Genomic DNA, 17,814 nt, shown 5'->3' with positions numbered 1-17,814 from the left:
TAGAAGATTGAGGGTAATTGTAATGAAAAAGGGATAAAAGTTTAAAATCCTAGATTTAGGGGAAAAAACATTAATTTTTAAAATTAAAAAATATGAGATTACGAGAAAAAAAGAAATATTTTAAAAATTTAGAATGATTAAAAATTTAAATTTAAATAAAATTTTTAATTACAATTTTGAAAACCGCATCTAAGCATGCTCTCAACCAAATGACCTGCCGTAGTCATGACATGACAGAGAGGATCAACTTGACTGCCATATTTGGAGTTTCTTGCATAAAAAAGCAAATAAAAAACCCAGAAAAAAAGAGCCAAATTTTAATCAATGAAAATTATTTGGTTCAGTCCCACTAGGACGGTCTAACTCAAAGATCTAAAAATTATTTATTCCAGTATATGATATTACTTAGAGTCATTAATAATATGGATAATATTATCAAAATAAACAAACAAATTCAAATAACTAAATTAGATTTTTAACTTAAAATCAACTCATTTGAATTAATGAGTTGTTAATAAATCCACACTCTCGTTTGGAGCAATATAATTCACTGATAAATAACAGAAAAAAATGTCATAAAAAATGAGTAAAATTTTAATAATGAAAATAATAGAGTAAATCATCTTCAATAATATTTTAATATTAAAATTTTAATTTATCTTATACAAATTATAAAACTTAATAATTTATTTAATCTCACTAGAACGATTCAGCTGAAAACCTATAAATTATTTATTTAAATGACTAATTACTTTCAATCTAACGTATAATATTACCTAAGAGTTATTAATAAGATAATCAAAATAAATAAACAAATCCAAGTTATTGGTTTAGAGTTTTAATTTGAAATCAATTCGTTCAGACTAATCAATTGTTTAATGACTATATGCCCTCGCTCTGAACAATATAATTCATTGATAAACAAAAGAAAAAATGCCATAAACTTGCTCAAACAATCAAGAAACCGCAAATCACCTTTCTATAAATGGATAAAATCTGAGCTTGTGCACTATCTGTAGCAATTTTTGGCCTAGAAACAAGAAGAAAAATTAAAAGAGAATTCCATAACATAGCTAAAATGAAAATATAAGGCCATTTCCAGATGAAGCATGCATGTCTTCTTCAAAAGATTTGTACACCAAAAAGTTTAATGGCCTTCTGCTTACTACTCTCTGTCAAAATTGGTTCCACCACGTCGTCTTCTTCTTCCCCAACCTCATTTTCAACTTCCTGAACAACGTTACAGCTTGATTGAAGCCTCGAATCTACTTGCATGTCACGGGGCTCCATCTTGTTAACATCAATCATACAGAAAGTCTTAGTTGCCTGCGTCTTCTCTATGCACTGGCACAAGTAGAAAGCAACAGTGTCATTAGTCTTCAGTTGATTTTCCTTCACAAATCTGTTCCAGCCTCTTGTGAAGACGAAGCTCTGGCTGCTCTTCCAATAGCAGTAGCGAAATTTCCACAGCCTCATCAGCCTGTCATGGAAAAGAAGCTGCACATCATCCGCCTTGTTAGTGTTGACATGTTCTCCTTCTCCGCTGCTTTCAGAGATGCACGGGAAGTACTTAATAGCGTATTTCTTTGGGATGACAAGCCTGTTAAGCTTTCCCACATCACTTGGCGTTAGCTCTTTCTGAAATAGCTCACGGCACATAAGCCAGCCGGTGCCAAATGCCTTCATTGGACTGAAATTGACATCTCTTGGCACATATTTAGAATGGTTTCTCAAGAAATCTGCAAATTTTGATTCATAAGAGCCATCTCTGATCATGTTGAGCAACGCTTCAGTGCTAAAATGACTTTGAAAGTTTGGTTCTTGAGCAGTGATGCTTGTCCAAGGGAAATTTCTGTGGGAGTCTGAGCTACGAAGCCTGATTGAAGCACTGTCATAAGCCATAGCTGCTTCCTTTTCGGTTTTGAAGGTGCCGAGCCATATGCGTTGGTGGTTGGCGTATATTTGGGCACCCCAATGCCCATTTTGCTGCGGCACCAGGCCTTTGAACTTTGTGGGGGAGGCCATAGTTGCTTGTCTTGCGAGCTTGGTTGCCGGAACTTGACTGCTGCTTGTCGAATCTGATAATTCTGCAATCACATTCGTTACACCATTGGAAATCACACTTACTATTTCTTCTTCCATTGTTATTCTGAGGAACAAACATGTTGCAGAAGGTTAATAGCATGCAAAACTTCAAATGAAAAATGACTAAGCACAATTGTTTCCATCAGGTATCTAGTTTTAAAGAACGTATAAGATTGCCAAAATGCGATTAGCTTTCTATCCTTCTCTGCCAACTGAATCTTGAGTTTGATGATAAAACAGCACGGACTCTAAATTCTAGTTTCAACAGTATACAAGTGGTTGTTTTACATTATTGATCCACAACATTACAATCACTCAGGTAAGACAGGGAAAAGTAATATATCTATTCAATGAACAAAATTCTACAAATGTGCTTGTTTCTAAATCTCAATAGTTGAATCTCTTGAAAGTAGATTCAAACTGAGTCAAGTCTAAACAAGGATTAGCTTGAATCGAACTCAGCTTACTCAATTTGTGAGTATAGTTAGAGAAAAAAAATAGTCACAAAAGAAGAAAAAAATTGTCAAATAAAAAGAAGAATCATTCAAATCTAAAAGAAATACAAGAGACAAAGAGAAAAAAAAATCGTTAGAAAGGTAATCTCTAATGCAATAACATCAACAAGACGAGAGGGTTCGAGTCTAACCAAGTTTACCTGAGACTCGTTCAAACCAAACAGTAATTTGAGCTAGAGCAACTCAGATTGGCTCCAACTCTAAAACTTATCATCCATTTTAATCATTCATCTTAATTTTATGAATGTTTTGACATAAAATAAAAAGGAAATCGTTCCATGCAGATCACAAGACTCAAAAGAGAAAGAGAACTCACATGAAAATCAAACTTTTCAATCCCAGAAACTGAGAAACGAAAGTAGAAATGCCAAAAATCATTTAAAAAACGTCTATCAAAGTGGAGATATAGGATTAGTTTAATATCTTCACACTGTTTGCTCATAATTTTGACAAGACCTCTCAATGACAATTTTAGACAAAACCTAACTATATATACTTTTCCAGAGATGAGAGTGGCCCGGAAGGAAAAATGAAAACACATTTTTCATTTAAATCCGAATTTTTCATTCTTTTGCATGTTTTCAACCATACAAGAGAAACTCATCTCTCATACATTAATCATGATAAAATATGTTGCACGAACTCAAGAAATATCAGTTTCCAGTTTTAACAAAGTCCTAAGACAACATTATGAGAAATTCTCTTTCATTTTAAATTTGTCATAGTTTGTGCAAATGCATTGATTTATGCCAAAAAAACAGTAAATCTCGAAAATGTTTACCTCTCAATCAGTGGATTCGGAAAATTGGTAACAAAAATCTACTTAGTTTCACTGTTACATCTAGCCTAAAATGGTCAATTGATACTATGTCAAAATATCATTGGATGACAATCCATCAATAAGAGTGGATTGGAGCTGGACCGAACAAGAGTTAGTTTGAGCTTATAAATGGCTTGCTTGATCTAGTAAATAATAACACTAGAGAAGGAGAATAATCGCCATTTAAGAAGAAAAAATTGCCACTAGACCATCAAAAAAACATAGACGGTTAATGTATACTGAAAAAATTTGTTATTAATCCTCAGTCAAAATTTGATGAAGTTACTAAAATATGATAACCATTGAAGACACAATAAGAATATAAATAACATGTTATTAATCCTCAGATAGTCAAAGTATATGAACAAAACTTTTACATAAGAGTGATGTCTTAGAAGCTATTGACAAGAAGGTTAAAGAAGCAGCATAGCAAACCAAAAGCCATTTCAGGATGTGACATGAAGAGGTTTTGAGAGGTGTCAAAACACAAACCTACAGGATCATTCCGAGTTTGACACTAAACCACCATAAAGGATTTTGGGACAAGCTTAGAAAGAAGGATTAGGTCTTGGTTCATTCTTTAAAGGCCAGAAAACTAGCTGAAAAGAGGTTGATGGTCAAGAGAGAGCCCTAACCAGCTCCATGGCATGTTCATAAACATGGAGAGTTCAAGCAAATAAATCTTCAATGATGCACACATATAAAGCCAATTTTTTTACTTTATGTTTCCTGCTACACTACATAGTTTTAATATGCAGATTTCGTATCAGAGTTAAATGTATCAACAGTGGAAACGCTATGAAGGTCTGCAAGAGGAGAAAAGATAAAAAGCAGCAAAGATAAGTCAAGAAGAGAAGAGATAGATAAGGCAGAAGTGGTTTTCAAATCAGTAAATTAGGACCGAATATTTTAGGATTGGATAAAAGATAGAATTTACCTATTTAAACAAGTTTCGTAGGAAAAAACATCGATTAATTGATGAACATTGTTGACAGAATAGCTTTGTTATGGTAGGTCCAACACTGCCGATTAGATTTAGGTATAACGTCTATGTTATTTTATCATTTTAACTTTTAGTTGCATTTGCTTATTACACTACCACAAAAAATTAACTAAAAATAAAAATCACCTAAACAAAATCATAACATGCGCATAAGTGAAAGCGAGGTTAATCGAACAATTAAAAACCTTAAACTAATATGAATAAAATTGTATGTATAAATATTTTTTATTAATTTATCTATACAAATTAACATACTAACATGTGATTGACTCATACAATTATTTTTTTATTTCAAAATCACTCATCACATATTGTCACGTCAGTTTATATGAATAAGTTAATAATAAATGTTTTGATTCATAATATTACTCAACCAATATATTATTAAGAAAGCAGCATAGCTGTAGAAATTTTTAGAACCTGAACTACAAAACTGGTGAGGAAATGCAGCAGTCTATCAAATATGCAGATACTATTGCCATTCTATCAATAGATAGAAAGAGTCAAATAGAATATTGCTGGGACAAGAGCAAATGCTTTAACAAATCAGTTTAATGGAGAATAATATAAGTAAGAACCCATATCTAGTACCACCTTATATGCCTAATCCCCCCCAAAAAAAAAAAAGGATATTGAAACCTTGCATAAATCATACTGCACCTCCTCGATTTCAGTCAAATTCTACACCAACTTCAAATAACATCAACATAAGCACACAGCTATAAAAGTAGCACACTCCTATTGCACCTTCAGAACAATACCAACTGGAGTACATCTAAAAGAACAAATTTGTACTGTAATACTTATAAAAATTGCCTGCATTCTTTTAATAGAATTGACCCCAAAGTTTCACAAACAGTTAGTAAAGACGACATATGCATTCCAAATTTTCTTTAACACAAGGTATAGAAGAGTTCCTGATATGAAACGAGAGTAAATATTTTTGTTACTAATCCACCAAAATTTACTTCATTATCATGTGCTCATAGTCTACCTAAGTTACCACCTAAAATAATATGACTACATGTTAATGAAACTGAAATATTTCGATTTACTGAACTACCTAAATTTGGTTCATTATTCATTTTACAACGCTGCAATATTTCTTTGGTTAGGGGTGGATTTGAATTAAGTTGGGATCAACGTCATAATGTTATTGAACTAGTGCATAATGTCATTGGAAGGTCAAATAGCAGAGTAAACAGTATTATTACAAGGATAAATAATACTACTGAACAGACAAATAAGTCGATCCTGATATTGACTCATTCTAATAAAACCAACTCAGATTAAATCCACTATTCGTTAGGCTCAACCTGAAAGCTTTGGCCGATACAATGCTAAGTTACCACAAGATCTAAAGTTTAAGCTAGCAGGTAGAGACTCAATAGTAATCTTTGATTCTCCAGTTTCAGTATGACTATACTTGTCTATGCTGTCTTATGAAAACATTTAGGCTTCAAACCTTTCATATAGTGTGTAAAATGATGAGTAAATAATTAAGAGTAATACTATATATATCCATTTTGAATATATAAATATATTCACACTTATATGTGTCATCACATAATTGGGTGTCATTTTATCTTTATTTCAAAATCATTTAATCATATGATGACATATATAAGTGCATACATATTTATGTATCTAAAATGTGTACACGTAATTTTATTGAATAATTAATACTGAAATCTTCAAAGATCAAACTGAGCTCAATTTAAAACTTCTCTAGCCCCCATAACAAACAAGACAACTTTGACATGATTGTCAACATACTGGCTCAGTGAGCTCACCCAGCATCTGCCTAATAGATGATTTATCTTAATACTTGAACCATGTACATGGTAAGGTATATATACACTTGATTAAGAACAAATGATTCAAAATCATCAGAGAAGATTAGTTCTAATCAACTTTACAAGTTAGAAAATTTTTTGTATTTCAGCAAGAAATTATGCAAATGGTAAGCACACCAAACTCAGACTAAAATAGAAGATAAATACCCTTTCCCCCAGTGACTTATGGCTATATAGTTTGAGATATAAAGTTCACACCAAAGATGACTACCAATAGATGAAGGGCCTTCCTCTCAAGAAGAAATCACTAAAATTATTCGCAGAAAAGGTGCATAAGAAGAGTATGGTTGACACATAAGCCGCTCATATTCTATAAAATGACATAATGTGATTGACATTAAGCATTTTAATCCTAAGTATTGTTGTAGTTAAATCAAGGAAACTTCATCACTGGATGACTGTTTGTTTCATCATTTTCTCATCCTTTTACGCCAGTACGTACAACTATCTCAACCATAAGATGAGCACTACGAATGAATTCCAGAGAGATATGGGCTTTGAATACATATGCATCATCCAAAACAAGTTTTAGTTAAAAAAGTACACGTGATTTGATATCCCCGTGATTTCAATCTACAAAGCTATGCAAAAACTTAATTATTTCTTTCACCAATTAAAAAAGATATCCTAAGTGTTAGGTATGCGAGTTGTATCATACATTGAAAAATATGAGTTTCTGGTATGAGATTTATATAGTTTTGGATTTTTCAATCTTAACAGTTAGTTTTTATTGTGTGATTTTATCAATTTTATATGATTTGATATTAAAGTCACCATCATATCTCCCAGTTACAATTATACAATACAGGTAGTGACACTGATGTTATAATGTTCACCTATGGCTAACAAGGAGCTAGGGCATATCCAACCTGCATGGGCTGTAGAACACGGTGGTGTGTCATAATTTCAAGTGCAATGGATAAGATTTGAATCTTATATAAAAACTATTGGTTTATGATGTAGGGTTTATATTATTTTAAGCTCTCTAATTTCAATAAATAACTTTTAAGGTATGGTTCGATCAAGATTCCAAATATCTCAATGCAAATCTATGTATCTATCTTTTACATGAAATTCTAGTATCAAGGATGAGAATGTTGGGAGGAAGAGTGAGTTTTAAGGAATTTATATATTATTAGCAAAGAGACGAAAAGATCAAACATAAGAATACTAAAGCAATGACTAAATAAGAAAGTCAGTAAAAGATTCTGGTCCACAGTAGAATCCTTCAATTTAAAGTTCCACTGTCCTCCACTTAAGCTAGCAATGAAATATGTTTCAACAACTATACATAAATCCAAAATCAGAATTTCAACAGACTCATATACATAGTTCGATTTCAATGAATAAAAGTGTCACTACTAACGCACTTTTCTTATTGTCCTAGATACTGGCAATGTCAAAGTTATTACTTAAGTTTTTTTCACTATTCTCACCCAGGGGGTTAAGGAAGGTCCGTTAACCCCTGACTTTGAAAATTTGTAATTCTGTATATATATAAATATTGATATAACCCTTTAAATTTTACATTGACCCTTTTTAGATTTAATTATCTCTTTATTGGCTCTCTTATGGTTTACTTTTATTCAACTTTAACCCGTTAAGTTTTATTTTTGAGTTCATCGCTTTTCCACCACCACATGTTGCGCTGTTGCGGCCGACGTAATCTTCCCACCACTGCTTGCCACAAAGTGGCAACACTATCCTAAAATCAACCACTACTAGCCACCACCATAATTGTCCAACAACTATCAATCCACTACAATCACCACTAACACCATGACCAAGCCGATATATACATAAACTCCAGAGAATTACAAGCTCTTTAACACCAAAGTTCCCAAGTAAATTTCAAATATCAAGAGATTACACAGATGAGAAGAGGACCCTACTAACAAAGAATTGCAATGGGAGAGACAACACATACAAAACTTTGTTGAAGTTCTGATGATGTTATGTATATATAATAAGCATTGTTGTGTCTCTTTGTGCAATAAAAGTTGGAACACTTTGCAATTAAGGAATAATAAATAAATTATCAAAATTGGTTCCACAATGAGGTTTCAACATCAATGAACCAGAAGAACACTATAAAACTATTTATTAAATAAACTACTTATGGCATAAGAACATGAGAAAAATCTCACCCACCTACCAAACAACTCAACAAAATATTAGTCAGAAAGTCACTCCTAAGTGGCCCAATACATGCATATTGCTTAAGATCGTTATCTTCACAAAGAAAATATCTGAATCAATCTCATGATACTAATTATCAGTGAAGATGTGAGTTAAAAGGCACTTCATTGATGTGGGAACAGAACTCAAAACCAGAAACAAGTGTCTAAAACCTAGCCTGAAGAAATACAATTCTATTCAATTTCTTAAATCCTTCATCAATGGCTGATCTTCTAAAAAGAAACTTATTTTAACTATTGAATCCAAATATTGAAAGAACCCCAAAATATTTAAACAACCCATCAAGTGGAAACAGATTAGTTGAGTCTAAATTTAGAACAAAATCCACCAAATAAACCACATAAAATCAGAAGAAAAAGAGACTAAATACATGAGAAAATAAAGCTGACATGAAAAGATTTTGGCGAGTGAAGTTACCTGAGTGATTAAGCTGCAACAAATAGACGGTGTTTGTTGTTGCCTCCCAGAACCAAACAATAAGTGCTGCTGAAAAATATAAAAACACTTATATAATTAGAAACAAAAACAGACCTAGTTCGCAAAGAAAGAAAAGATCTTCTACTTCCGGAGAAAGGAAACAAAATAAGAATCGAGAAAAATCAGCAGGCTCAGAGAGGAGATTACCAACCTCTACAAGGAGATTGCCTTCTTGGGAAACCTTATTCATGGCTACAAACTCGAGCATATTTTCCCAGAAGAGGAAACAAACCAGGTTTCCCATATTTAGAACAAAAATTATCGACTCAGTGGCACTAAAAGTCTTCATGTATCAAATCCAAATCAAAAGAGAAAGCAAAAACATATGATAACAAAGGTGCAACACTTAAATAGGAAACAAAATCAGATAAATATCAGCATGATTCACCAAAAAGAAAAACGAGAAATTACAAACTTTAGAGAGACAGAAAAACCCACCTGGGATTTGCTATAAAGAAGACAAAAAACCCAAAATTGGAAGTGAAAATACAGAAAAAAGATGAAAGAAAGGAGAAAGGAACGGGTTTTGACAAGCAAAGAAGGTAAAAACGAGAAAGAAGTCAAGAACATATAAATTCCAAAAGAAATATACAGTTTTCCGTTAAATTATGAACAGTAACGAGCGTACCTTCCTGTAGTTCACGAAGTTGGTCCTCCTCAAAGAGGAAAGGAGAACCATGAAAAGTCACGCTTTCAAGTTTCAAGCTCCATCACATATTATTCTTGCTATTATAATAATAAAATAACATAAACGCATTCATCAAAAACAAAAATAAAAAATTTATCCAAACTGAGCAAATTAAATGCCATCTTAGCTTATCCATATGGAATAAACCAAACACAACAAATTAAGAAAATAAAGTAAAGACTTCTCTTCATGAAGAGCTCGATGTGTCAGTTTTTTTCATTTTCTTCTTATTTTCAGAAGTTATATAGATATAAAGAAAGAAGTGTACGTGGAGACATACAAGAAGAAGAAGAAAAGTCTGTGTGTTTGAGTAGTGAAGAATAAAGAAGTGAAGAGAGTGAGCTGACAGAAAGAGAAGTGAGCACGCACCCTCAAAGGTATTTTCTCATACAATTGCCTGCGTGTGCTCACTCTCTTCTGTCAGTCTCTCTTCCTCTTTAATATATTCACCCATATTTACACATAAAGCTATAGCTGTATATATATATATATATATATATATATATATATATATATATATATATATACAAAAAATAGAAAGATTTAGATTTCAGAGATGGGTTCAAGCCAAACTTGTGATTAGAACATAAAAACTCTGACTCAATCAGATCTAAACCCCATTTCTGGAAAGAAACTTTTTATAAACCCAACTGAAAATTAGGGTTTCTTTTTACACCCCACAAAAACCCTTCTCTCAGTTCACTCATTTTCTTCTAAAGTCTCACTCTTTTTCTTCTTTCTTCACTTTCTTCCCTGCAAGACTCAAAACTCTCTCTCCTTCAGCCCTTTTGCGGCCATTTTAAGGGAAACACTCCCCTTATTGAACCGTTTGAGGAGGCGTCACCTAACATACAGCTGGAGGAGAGTAAAATGAAAAGGACTTTTTGGTGCAAATGCTTGTGTGGTTTACCTTTACCACACGACTTTGATTACTTTATTATATTTTGTTACGGAGCTGGAAGAATTGAGGCGCAAAACGAAGGAGACTTGAACATCGAAAGGACAACCGGGAAAGAGAAGGGTTGAGGAGTTTTGTTAGAGGGTCAGGTGTCGACCGGTGATTGGTTGAGAGAGTGTGAGGCTTTTGGTTGTTTGACACGTAAGGAGGTTATTGACCGTCAGATGGCTATCATGGAGGGTCCCATTGTCGGTGATGCGTGGGCTGCTTAGAAGTTGTGGTAGATGGATCGGTCCGAGTCAAAAGGAGACAGAAAATGACCCATATGAAGTATCAATCTCATTAACTAAGGCTTAATCTTGATCAAAGTTGAGTTGATTAAGTCAGTCGAAATGACAGAAATACCCCTACGCATTCAGATTATTCTTTCCTTGTTAATATAACAGTTTAAATTTGCAAAAAGAGTAAACACACTATCTATTGAAGCTTGTTCATCATTAATGCAGATTCATATGAGTATAACTTTAGAATTGTCTGGTTTGAGCTTAGATCAATTTTATTTAGACAAAGTTTGAGTTCAAACTCACCAAGTTAAGAAGTTTTTAGCTTAAACTCAAGATAAGAATGATTGACTTGTGATAAAATTAAGTTAGACTTGATAAATTCATTTAAATCTCGTAACTTATATATTTATCAATTTGGCTAATTTAAAGTCAAGAAATAAAAGTGATTTTAAAATTTTAGAAGATAAATGATATTATACTTTAGTCAAGTGATGTGCTTGTGTAATCACTAAGCAAAACAATAAGAAGTTTGAGTTTGACTTTATAGTCAAACTTGAACTATTCGAACAGGATTCGAAAGTTGAATTTGAGTCACTTAAGCTAAGCTCAATAATAATAGATCCTAACTTGACTTGACTTGTTTGTAATTCAATGTACTACTATATGAACTAATATTAAGTACAAACGTTAACATATTATCATATAATCAAGTTATTTTAAATTAAATATCTAATTATATGATAATACATTAACATTTGTACCGGTTGGTGTTTAGCCCCACTGTTAGTACATGTAGTTTTCCTTTTTTTAATATGATCTTAAAATTTTCCTATCACTAAAAAAATCCTAACATATGGGTTATTAACCATTTGTGCACCCTTCTTTTACAAACCAGTTTTAGTGATGGATTTTGCCAATTGTTACAAGAATAACATTGCATTCACTAACTCGTCCATACAATTTTATTTGTATTATTGTGATCGGATAATCTAATTATTTAATTTATTTTTAATTTAAAATTACTCAATCACATTAATACACATGTTGACATCAATGAGACACCACTTAAAAGTATCAACCCTACCAACTTATTAAACCTAATTTATTGTGATTTATATATAATCAATGTAGGTTAAAAAATTAGGATTGCTTGTCTTTCCATTTTAAGTGATGTTGATAAGGTTCATTATAAATTAGAAGGATTATTTGAATTAAAAAAAAAAAAAAAGAGACAATAGTATTTAAAGGTATCAAAGTATCTTTTTTTTTTTTTAATTAAAAAGATCGAATTTGTCATGAATAATTTTAAGATTAATGTCGACAATTACTATTACAAAAATCTCTAATTAATCTTTTTCTCAATATTCAATTCCAAAAAACTAACAAAATTATAAAAATAAAATAAAATCTATTCATAATAAACAAAATCCAAACAAGAATTAAAATTTAATTAACACTTAAATCACTAACATTCACATAACCAAACTTTAAATACAAAAGTCAATAAAAAATTGTATTAGCAAACGCACCAAAATGACTATATTAGCATGTATAATAAAAATTAGAAGCCTCACTATAATTCAATACTTTTAGTAAAAGTTTACCCATTTTAAAAGAAAAATCTAATAGTTAAATATTATAATATAAAAATAAAAATCTATTTTTTGCTCTCAAAGGATAGTTTAATTAGTAGTAAAGAAGAAGATTCTAAACATAAAAGAATTCACTTAGTATAGTTATTGAATAGTTGACCATTAGATTTAAGATTTTATTTATTTGGTGAGAATGAGATTTTATTTCAAATATGATTTCTTTGTTAATAAAAAATATCAAATTTTTTAATTAAAAAAAGTTGATAATTAGAATGTAGAAATTTTTCTCATCTTTTTTATGGACTTGGAGTACACAAGCCGAAGGATCTTATAAATTCTCTACAAGTTTATGAATATTAAAGGCACCTCCACAAATGATGTTAAAAAAATGCCCATACTTAAAGGTACATGCCACTATTCATGCGTTCACCAAAATTAATTAAATAAAAATCTTGTGTTATATCAATAATGCAGGAATAAAAGGTTGCTTAATCAAATCATCCCACCACATGTATTTTGTCTTTTTCTTCAGGTCAGGTTGAGATGACATCTCGACTTGAATATAATCACTAGGTCGAATAAAAACACAAAGGCAATCAATCACCATTTTGAATAAATTCTTAGGCTAAAAAACTATATCCCACCGAAGGAATAGTAACATCACAAATTTCTACCCTTTAATTTTTTTTAAATTTAAATATTCTCCAATAATCAATTTTCTTTTTAATTTCAGTTAAGTTAAAGGTAAAATTATTATTTATTAACAAATTAAAGTTTTATCATATTTTTCTCTCTCATATTTAAAAATTTACATATTCTCCCAACATAAACTTTAAAAAGTGACAAAAACCACCTAGGGTTTTTCCTCTTTCTCTAACACCGATTTTTTCTTCACTAGTAGTTGGCCATCCTCCTTTTCCCCCTTATCTCTCTTCCAATTTTTTTTCTCGGAGACAAAGACGACAAGTCTTCATCAAAGAGACAAAGACACCGTGTCTTCATCTCAGACGAAAACTGTTCATCTCCATTTAAGAGACTACGATGATTTTTGTCTTCATCTTCGTCTTTGTCTTCGACTGTTAGAGAGAGATCAAAAGAGAGATAAGGGAGAAAGGGAGGACGACCGATGGTCAAGAAAGGATGAATCGGTATCGGAGGAAAAGGAATAAACCTTAGGGGTGTTTTTGTCACTTTTCAAACTTTTGGTTGGAAGGAAATACAAGTTTTTAAACATGGGAGAGGAAAATGTGATAAAACTTTAATTTTTTTTAATTAAATAACGGTTTTAACCCTAATTTTAACTAAAATTTTTAACAAAAATTTAGTTATGAGTGGGTGTTTGGGTTTTTAAAAGTTGGAGAATGAGAGTTTGAGATTTCACTATACCTTGGGTGGGAAATAGTCCTTTGGGCATATTAGGTATTGCAACAAAAAATTTCTATAACTTATAACAAATTTAGAAATATTTGATTCTCATAATTATAAAAAGAAAAGAAACGTGAAAAATTCATTCTTGATTGAAATATTTGGAAGAAAAAAAAAAAGAATTGAGGAACATTTTGGTTGTAAATATTTTTAATTTATTAAGTGTTGGTGAGAATTTTCAACACAATTTAATAAACAATAATTTAGATATTTGTATAAGATATGTTAAAATAGCAACAATAAACATTAGTTAATTGATCAAGTTATTCTCTACTATAAGAGATAAAATATAAAAATAGAGGCTCAAAAAATTTTACACATGATTCAACTTATTATTCAAGAGCATACATTTATGGTTATGTTATTAATGACTTTAAAAGAGTATATCTACAAAGTGTGAATCAAAGATTATAGAAGAAATGTTCTAAAAATAATTTGATTTCAAACAAAGTAACTAGATTTCTATTAGAGTCTTTTTGCATATCATAAGATTACACTCATCTAACCATCAATATCATATGTTAGTTATATGAGATATATATTGAATTTATACTAGTTCGCTTTTCTCTCTCTCTTATTTTTCTTGAATGATCTCTTATTTTAATAGTATGATGGAAAATAGTTACAAGTTATATTTCAAATTTAAATTTAAAATTTAATTTCTTCATATATTGCATATCATAAATAAGATAACAATCAAGTCTTAATAGAATAATAAATTATTGTTTTATCTTGTGGGTGTGTGACATGAAAGAGACGCAAACTAGTTGATTATTTCCTTTAATCGAAAGATGTCTATCTCTAAGCCGAAGTGTGAGTTGCTGTCTTGATAGCTAATCAATTTTTTGGAAATTACTGTTCCGACCAGTTATAGATTACTACACAACATTAAGTCAAAGAAATAAAAAAGTGTCAAAGAAAAAAAATGACAAGAGGAACATGTTTATCAGAATGAAGAAACTAGAAGATATCTTGATACGTTTAGATAATTTGAACCACCCCCACCTCCAACCAAAAGGGCCCCAGCCATTCAATAATCAACAAAACTTTCGCTTCATTGAATTGATTAGACGATTAGACATTGAGACCTTAATTATCATTTCATCATTTAATGGAAAATACTTCCATATAATATTGCACATGAATCAAAGGAAGTTGAACAAATAAAAGATTCATTTAGTTGAAATTCTCAATCATCAATATTCTCCTATTTGATCGATTGAAGGGAAAAAGAAATAGTGTATGCAATTTGGTATTTTTATAGGCAATTAAAATTGTTAATACATATTTTTAATACATAATTTAAATATATAAACAATATATTTATTTTAGCAAATAAATCTTCAATGATGCACAAATATAAAGCCAATTTTTTTACTTTATGTTTCCTGCTACACTATATAGTTTTAATATGCAGATTTGGTATCAGAGTTAAATGTATCAACAGTGGAAACGCTATGAAGGTCTGCAAGAGGAGAAAAGATAAAAAGCAGCAAAGATAAGGCAAGAAGAAAAGAGATAGATAAGGCAGAAGTGGTTTTCAAATCAGTAAATTAGGACCGAATAATTTAGGATTGAATAAAACATAGAATTTACCTATTTAAACAAGTTTCATAGGAAAAAACATCGATTAATTGATGAACATTGTTGACAGAATAGCTCTGTTACGGTACGTCGAACACTGCCTATTAGATTTAGGTATAACGTCTGTGTTATTTTATCATTTTAATTTTATTTGCATTTGCTTATTACACTACCACAAAGAATTAACTAAAAATAAAAATCGTTTATACAAAATCATAACATGCGCATAAGTGAAAGCGAGGTTAATCGAACAATTAAAAACCTTAAACTAATATGAATAGAATTGTATGTATAAATATTTTTTATTAATTTATCTATATAAATTGACGTATTAACATATGATTGATTTATACAATTATTTTTTTTTACATCAAAATCACTCATCACATATTGTCACGTTAGTTTATATGAATAAGTTAATAATAAATGTTTTGATTCCTGATATTACTCAACCAATATATTATTAAGAGAGCAGAATAACTGTAGAAATTTTTAGAACCTGAACTACAAAACTGGTCAGGAGATGCAGCATTCTATCAAATATGCAGATACTATTGCCGTTCTATCAATAGATTGAAAGAGTCAAATAGAATATTGCTGGGACAAGAGCAAATGCTTTAACAAATCAGTTTAATGGAGAATTATATAAGTAAGAACCCATATCTAGTACCACCTTATATGCCTAATCCCCCAAAAAAAGAAAAAAAGGATATTGAAACCTTGCATAAATCATACTGCACCTCCTCGATTTCAGTCAATTCTACACCAACTTCAAATAACATGAACATAAGCACACAGCTATAAAAGCAGCACACTCCTATTGCACCTTCAGAACAATACCAACTGGAGTACATCTAAAAGAACAAATTTGTACTGTAATACTTATAAAAATTGCCTGCATTCTTTTAATAGAATTGACCCCAAAGTTTCACAAACCGTTAGTAAAGACGACATATGCATTCCAAATTTTCTTTAACACAAGGTATAGAAGAGTTCCTGATATGAAACGAGAGTAAACATTTTTGTTACTAATCCACCAAAATTTACTTCATTGTCATGTGCTCATAGTCTACCTAAGTTACCACCTAAAATAATATGACTACATGTTAATGAAACTGAAATATTTTGATTTACTGATCTACCTAAATTTGGTTCATTGTTCATTTTACCATGCTGCAATATTCCTTTGGTTAGGGGTGGATTTGAATTAAGTTGGGATCAACGTCATAATGTTATTGAACTAGTGCATAATGTCATTGGAGGGTCAAATAGCAGAGTAAACAGTATTATTGCAGGGATAAATAATACTACTGAATAGATAAATAAGTCAATCTTAATATTGACTCATTCTGGTAAAACCAACTCAGATTAAATCCACTATTCGTTAGGCTCAACCTGAAAGCTTTGACTGATACAATGTTAAGTTACCACAAGATCTAAAGTTTAAGCTAGCAGGTAGAGACTCAATATTAATCTTTGATTCTCCAGTTTCAATATGACTATACTTGTCTATGTTGTCTTATGAAAACATTTAGGCTTCAAACCTTTCATATGGTGTGTAAAATGATGCGTAAATAATTAAGAGTAATACTATATATATCCATTTTGAATATACAAATATGTACACACTTATATGTATCATCACATAATCGGATGTCATTTTATTTTTATTTCAAAATCATTTAATCATATGATAATATATATAAGCATATACATATTTATGTATCTAAAAAGTGTACACATAATTTTATTGAATAATTAATACTAAAATCTTCAAAGATCAAACTGAGCTCAATTTAAAACTTCCCTAGCCCCCATAACAAACAAGAGAACTTTGACGTGATTGTCAACATACTGGCTCAGTGAGCTCACCCAGCATCTGCCCAATAGATGATTTATCTTAATACTTGAACCATGTATACGGTAAGGTATAAATACACTTGATTAAGAACAAATGATTCAAAATCATAAGAGAAGATTAGTTCTAATCAACTTTACAAATTAGAAAATTTTTTGTATTTCAACAAGAAATTATGCAAATGGTAAACACACCAAACTCAGACTGAAATCGAAGATAAATACCCTTTCCCCCGTGACTTATGGCTATATAGTTTGAGATATAAAGTTCACACCAAAGATGACTACCAATAGATGAAGGGCCTTCCTCTCAAGAAGAAATCACTAAAATTATTCGTAGAAAAGGTGCATAAGAAGAGTATGGTTGACATATAAGCCGCTCATATTGTATAAAATGACATAATGTGATTGACATTAAGCATTTTAATCCTAAGTATTGTTGTAGTTAAATCAAGGAAACTTCATCACTAGATGACTGTTTGTTTCATCATTTTCTCATCCTTTTACGCCAGTACATACAACTATCTCAAC

General features: G+C 30.9%; 1 protein-coding gene across 8 annotated transcripts; it reads right to left on the bottom strand.

Annotated features, from left to right (window-relative positions):
- Window positions 1–962: 962 nt before the first annotated feature.
- On the bottom strand, window positions 963–10,991 carry LOC123195050 (AP2/ERF and B3 domain-containing transcription factor At1g51120-like). Of its 8 annotated transcripts, none has more exons than XM_044608625.1 (3): window positions 9,107–10,107; window positions 8,896–8,964; window positions 963–2,087 (listed from the first exon to the last, which is right to left on the bottom strand). In XM_044608625.1, exon 3 carries the CDS (start codon window positions 2,023–2,025, stop codon window positions 1,123–1,125), a length of 903 nt encoding a protein of 300 aa, XP_044464560.1. In that variant the 5' UTR covers window positions 2,026–2,087; window positions 8,896–8,964; window positions 9,107–10,107; the 3' UTR covers window positions 963–1,122. The 8 variants fall into 8 exon arrangements, 6 of the variants coding, with proteins under 6 accessions (XP_044464560.1, XP_044464558.1, XP_044464561.1 ...); XM_044608623.1 differs by having other exon boundaries at window positions 963–2,149; window positions 8,896–8,961; XM_044608626.1 differs by having other exon boundaries at window positions 8,896–8,961.
- Between the last annotated feature and the right edge of the window lie 6,823 nt (window positions 10,992–17,814).

Source organism: Mangifera indica, chromosome 13 (assembly GCF_011075055.1).
Source record: "Mangifera indica cultivar Alphonso chromosome 13, CATAS_Mindica_2.1, whole genome shotgun sequence".
NCBI classification, from domain to species: domain Eukaryota; kingdom Viridiplantae; phylum Streptophyta; class Magnoliopsida; order Sapindales; family Anacardiaceae; genus Mangifera; species Mangifera indica.
Note: the sequence above shows the minus strand (reverse complement) of the source record. Positions and strands in the feature narration are given on the sequence as shown.

Bases quoted from the DNA above. Each gene is read 5' to 3' on its own strand.
- LOC123195050 (XM_044608621.1), bottom strand. From the start codon at position 2,978: ATGATTTTTGGCATTTCTACTTTCGTTTCTCAGTTTCTGGGATTGAAA. The intron at 2,150-2,916 runs GTGAGTTCTCTT...TTTGTTCCTCAG, and splicing joins TTGAAAAGTTTGATTTTCAT to AATAACAATGGAAGAAGAAA.